This window comes from Camelina sativa, chromosome 12 (genome assembly GCF_000633955.1).
Source record: "Camelina sativa cultivar DH55 chromosome 12, Cs, whole genome shotgun sequence".
NCBI classification, from domain to species: domain Eukaryota; kingdom Viridiplantae; phylum Streptophyta; class Magnoliopsida; order Brassicales; family Brassicaceae; genus Camelina; species Camelina sativa.
In genome coordinates, this window is record NC_025696.1 from 12,595,572 (window position 1) to 12,601,048 (window position 5,477).

Here is a 5,477-nt window from a genome sequence, read left to right on the forward strand (position 1 = left end):
TGGTTTTTTTTTTTTTTTTTTTTTTTGTCGACAGTTCATTGGTTCCGTTTGGTTGAGTTTTCTAATTTGGGATTTTATAGTAAGTTTGTTTATGTGAGCTATGACAATATGACAAAGATTAAAATCGACCTGGATAATAGAATTGAACTTATTCATAAGAGAATATGTTGAATAATAACGAACGACTTGAACAAACAAAACATGGCTTATTTGAATTCTCTCTACTTGCATTCTCTAGCTTGCTTCCGTAGATTATGGGCTTTCATCATTTTTTAAAATTTTTTTATTATTAGTAAAAATGTACCGATCGAAAACGAAATGTACATAAAGTTGCATAAAATTACACACATGTGAAAACTTTATATGGTGAATGTTACATATATAAAGGTACCGAAAACACAAAACCCTAAATAGAGTAAACCATGTGTATTTTATATAGGCTATCTCTTTTGGCCTTCCCTTTTGCTTAACGGCGATTTTCTCACTTGACTTTGGTTGTTCAACTACGATTCTGATTTGCTTAAAAAATGGGACATGATGATTAGCTACGTACCAAATGTATTTCTCTGTGTAATTAAACAACATTTTCTCGTTTTCTGGTTTTATAGACTAATAGAGATTCTTTGATGGATTGGCTTGGTGATAATTGAATATATTTAAAAAAAAAAATTGTGAAAGAAAGTGCTATTGATCGAATATATTAATTGTATTAATCTATTATTGTTAGAATAAGTTAACAAGTATTGAATACATCAGGAAGAGGAAGGGTTTGAAGGATATATGACGACTCCTCTCGCCGAGTGCTCAAGGACAAACTCTCTAACCTTACCATTAATCTTTCTCCCTCTCTTTCTGACCATTTTATCTTTAGGTGTGCTTAATTAGAGTATATATGTGCTTAATTAGAGTTAAATTTAGTAGCTTAGACTGCTTGCTTTTATATAAATGACAGAGTGGTAAGTGGTTAGTCGTAATGTTGATGTAATCAGGTAACTTTGTTCTTTTCCGATGAGGATTAGAGGAGTATTACTAGTTGACCAAAAAAAAAGAAGAGGAGTATTACTAATGGTATATTGAGGAACATTGCTGATATTGAGACATGAATGGAGTTAACTCATTGCTTTCTTAATTAAAGTTCGAAAAATCTTTGATATTACAAAATAGTATATTTGGTAAAGGGTATTACAAAATAAATGAAATCAATAAATCAAACATTTGGATCGTAGAACCAAACTGATCTGCCCTTTGAGTCTTGAACCGGTCTTGAATTTGTCTCAAACCCCTATTCAGTTGGGTAAATTAATTAATTAATTGGTAATTAAAAAAAAATCAAGTCAATTTTGTTCATGAAATTACTACATAAAGGCAATTTCGACTACTCACATCATCAACGGCTTCCCTCAGAGCTGTGATTTGCTCCATTGATATTGTGTTCACCTACATATACATACACGAAGGATCATGCATATGTAATGAGTTAAGAAGGAAGCTAAGATCATTATATAACAATTTATATAAAAATGAAACAAAAATGTAAATACCCTTTTGACGACAGTCCAAAGAACGCCTTCGGTGCATGGAGGAACAGTGAGAGAGCCAATGTATCTATAGAATTTTCTGGTTTGAAACCTAATCTCTCGAGGATCAATCACACCTAGATCTACCTCTTTGTTTCCCACTGCTTTTATTCCATTTAGTAGCTGCATATATATGTGTGTTATTTTCGAAAATTACAAAATCATCAAGCAAAATCTCTAAAAAATACAATATTAAGTATTATACGGTTACCTTTGTGAGGAATTCATTAGGTTCNTCTTTGATATTACAAAATAGTATATTTGGTAAAGGGTATTACAAAATAAATGAAATCAATAAATCAAACATTTGGATCGTAGAACCAAACTGATCTGCCCTTTGAGTCTTGAACCGGTCTTGAATTTGTCTCAAACCCCTATTCAGTTGGGTAAATTAATTAATTAATTGGTAATTAAAAAAAAATCAAGTCAATTTTGTTCATGAAATTACTACATAAAGGCAATTTCGACTACTCACATCATCAACGGCTTCCCTCAGAGCTGTGATTTGCTCCATTGATATTGTGTTCACCTACATATACATACACGAAGGATCATGCATATGTAATGAGTTAAGAAGGAAGCTAAGATCATTATATAACAATTTATATAAAAATGAAACAAAAATGTAAATACCCTTTTGACGACAGTCCAAAGAACGCCTTCGGTGCATGGAGGAACAGTGAGAGAGCCAATGTATCTATAGAATTTTCTGGTTTGAAACCTAATCTCTCGAGGATCAATCACACCTAGATCTACCTCTTTGTTTCCCACTGCTTTTATTCCATTTAGTAGCTGCATATATATGTGTGTTATTTTCGAAAATTACAAAATCATCAAGCAAAATCTCTAAAAAATACAATATTAAGTATTATACGGTTACCTTTGTGAGGAATTCATTAGGTTCGCCTAGTTTGTAAAGAACTCCAATAACTGCAGTTCTGCCTCGAGCACTCGTGTGAACCATGTGAAGCTCTAGGTCATACCTAGTTCCGTTGACGGTATGCTCAGAGGGTGAATGCCAATGGCATTGCACCAATTTAAAATCAGTTTGTCGTATTGTTATTTTCCCAGCATCTCCTTTCCACGATACCTTGAGAAAGAAGTAAAAAAAAAAAGATTTCAAATGTTTGAAGCGTTGTAATGGTAATATAATGTAATGAGAATAAACTAAATATTGAAATAAAAAGTTTTACCATAATGTCATGTCCTCTGTTTGTAATGACAGCAGGAGCTGGTTGGTATTGCCTATGCCAAGCTTGATCATGGATAAGGCTGACTCTTTCGTTTGTGAGATCGATCGGAGATTGGAATCTTCCGGTGTTACAAACTTTCCATTCCGGATTTATGTTGCCCCATCCCTCTGGTCCTTTCTCTGTCTTTTGTTCATATGTGAATGGAGTTTCATCGTCTGTTTTCGGATTAAAAACAGAAACAAAAACATATATAAGTCTGAATTTTGATACAAAAGATAAAAAGTTAGTAGAATGAAATAGGAGAGAGAGCTAAATAATCATACCGACTTCAGAATTTGCGAGTGAGATTTTAGGGAAAGATAAGTATATGAAAAACAAAGCAAAGAAGAAAATTGTGATCGTGGTGGAACCCATTTTTCTTCTTCTTTTGATTTTGCTCTATGCTTGTTGTTATGTTCTTGAGTATGTTTTGAAAATTGAAGAGCTCAGATGTAACCTATTTAAAAGGATTAAAGGAGGCTTTAGGGGCAAGGGGTTTGTTTTGTTGCATTGTTATGGTTTTTGCCGTTGCTACAATTATTATTAGTTAATATATCGGTGTTCCTATTGGAAAATGTGAAAAAAAAACCGAATGCTTAGTGAAACCATTTGGTTGAGTTTTTCTAATTTTGGGTTTAATATAGAAATAAATGTGAGCTATGACAGTTTAACAGAGAATAAAAACAGACCAGGACAATTAGAATCAAAACTCATTCATAAGAGAATATGCTGAACGACAGCAACAAATAAAACTAACAAATAACTATCATGTTATAAAAGAAACAAATTCCATCTAACTAGACTTGACCATAAATTGCAAATTTTATAAAATCAAGTGACAGGTGCAAAATGATTCAAGACATTTGGAGGGTATATAATAAGAGAGCCATGATATAAAAAAAGATTTATGTTTTGTGAACCATGTGATGATTTTTCCAAAAGATGTCACGAAGATAGTGTTCTAAATCTCAAATTACAGCAGTACCACCAAAAATTGGAAAAAGACAAGATAATAGAAAACAAAACCCTCCATAGCTGTTGTCTGATTGAAGCTTCAACTCTCAAACGAACCCAGAAACCAAAAGTGTGGACTTTGACCTGAAGAAGATACTTCAAATTGTGAATATATGAATGATGCTTATGTTTTATAACTTTATAGCTACAAATAAAAATCATCAATCACACTACGCCACCAGTTTCTAATCTATGATGAACACAAAAGCATGAAAGTCAGATGATCACAAACTAGATTAATTATAGTGCGTTCTGCAAATTCATGTATTCTAAGTGCTTAATCCAAGTTCCTAAACAAGTAATCAAATCCAACAAGCATATAACGGTAACAACTTTTTCAATTTAAGAGGGTTTGTATATATTACCTGACTTTATAACCATCAAGCTTGAGCTTCATCAGCTTTCTTATCCTCAGTTTCTTTAGCTGCAGCTACACTTGGTTCTGCTCCTTCTGTGTTCTCCTCAGGTGGCTGAACCTGTTCATCTTCAGGCAACGGTTCCTCAACATAATCATTCTCAAAAGCATCTGGTGGAACCTCGTAAATCCTCACTTGAGGCTTCGATGGATCCTTGACAAGAACATACTTTCCTTCGCTTAGTTTCATACACAGATCAACAATGGATTTCACAATACCCCACATGTTAGAAGTGTTCAGATTGATCTGTCCAGCGAAATCCTTAGGCTTATACCCCAAAACAGATAAGATAACATGGTTGAAATGATCACGAGGATGAACCCTAGAGACAAACCCAATCTTCATCATATCAGCATTAGCCAAGAGAGCTTGTGCAGTCCACTTAGCCAACTTATTACCATTGTTCTTCAACTCAGTAGCTAAAACCGCACCTCTCTGAGTTTCAAGCTTCTGCCTCCAATCAACACCAGAATACTTAGGATCAAACTCATTGAGAGCATTCAAAGTTAAGAACGATCTCTGGTTGTTGAGCTCAGCAACACTCTGCAACTCACACCTCGCAACAAGATGCATATCATTATCAAGCTTCCATCTCCTATACCTATAAGCAACAGAAGCAATCTCGTCACCTTCATTAGCAAATGGATTCGCCTCATCAAAAGTTTCCTTCTTTCCATCTCTAACCAACACCTGCTGAGAAAAGTTCTGATTGATATACGCAGCTTCCATACCTAGAGAGTGAGCAGAGTTGATATCATCTTTAGCCTCAGGCAATGGCTCTTGAGATGTCTCGTGCACAGACAACAAATCAAGCTGTGATCCATCTCTCTTGTCAAAGAACAGTTTGTTGCCAACACGCTGGATAACAATATCCCAAGAGTAAACAGATCGAGGAGCACACATAAGAGCAGCTAATATAGCATCAGTAGCGAAAACAGTAGCTTTGTCTTCCTTAGCTAAACGCCTAATCACAGGATCATCACTAGTAGTGACTTTGAAGAAGTTCCTGTTCTTGAAACGCTCGAGTCTACGCTCGTTCTTGGGCGTTATGCGATCATTAACGCGGTTGTAGTACTCAAGGCCACCACAGAGAAGGAGATCTTCTGGCTCTTGAACAGAGTACGAGAGCTTCGAGAACGTCGAGAAAGGGATCTGCTCAAGCATGTTCCACTCCGGCTGAATATCAACGGATGATTTGAAAGCGGCGGCTTCACGGCGCTGGTGATGGATGTTGTTAC

The 5,477-nt window shown here is 35.1% G+C and overlaps 3 protein-coding genes across 3 annotated transcripts in view; all 3 read right to left on the reverse strand.

The window, feature by feature from the left end:
* LOC104733443 (alpha carbonic anhydrase 4-like) lies at window positions 1,208-1,821 on the reverse strand (the record flags this gene model as incomplete). Its single annotated transcript, XM_010453022.1, has 4 exons — window positions 1,208-1,282; window positions 1,384-1,437; window positions 1,542-1,700; window positions 1,789-1,821. Coding segments are annotated over 4 exons (321 nt in total), but the record flags the coding sequence as incomplete, so codon positions are not given.
* Window positions 1,877-3,842, reverse strand: LOC104733444 (alpha carbonic anhydrase 4-like). Its single transcript, XM_019233541.1, has 6 exons — window positions 3,795-3,842; window positions 2,771-3,079; window positions 2,458-2,667; window positions 2,211-2,369; window positions 2,053-2,106; window positions 1,877-1,951 (listed from the first exon to the last, which is right to left on the reverse strand). Exons 1-6 carry the CDS (start codon window positions 3,840-3,842, stop codon window positions 1,877-1,879), a joined length of 855 nt encoding a protein of 284 aa, XP_019089086.1.
* Window positions 3,683-5,477, reverse strand: part of LOC104733445 (eukaryotic translation initiation factor 3 subunit D-like) — a 6,874-nt gene continuing 5,079 nt past the window's right edge. The window contains exons 4-5 of the mRNA XM_010453024.2: window positions 4,189-5,476; window positions 3,683-3,907 (exon numbers count right to left, since the gene is read on the reverse strand). Of these exons, the coding sequence (XP_010451326.1) occupies window positions 4,204-5,476 (1,273 nt within the window). The 3' untranslated portion in view covers window positions 3,683-3,907; window positions 4,189-4,203. The remainder of the gene's footprint in view (window positions 3,908-4,188; window position 5,477) is intronic.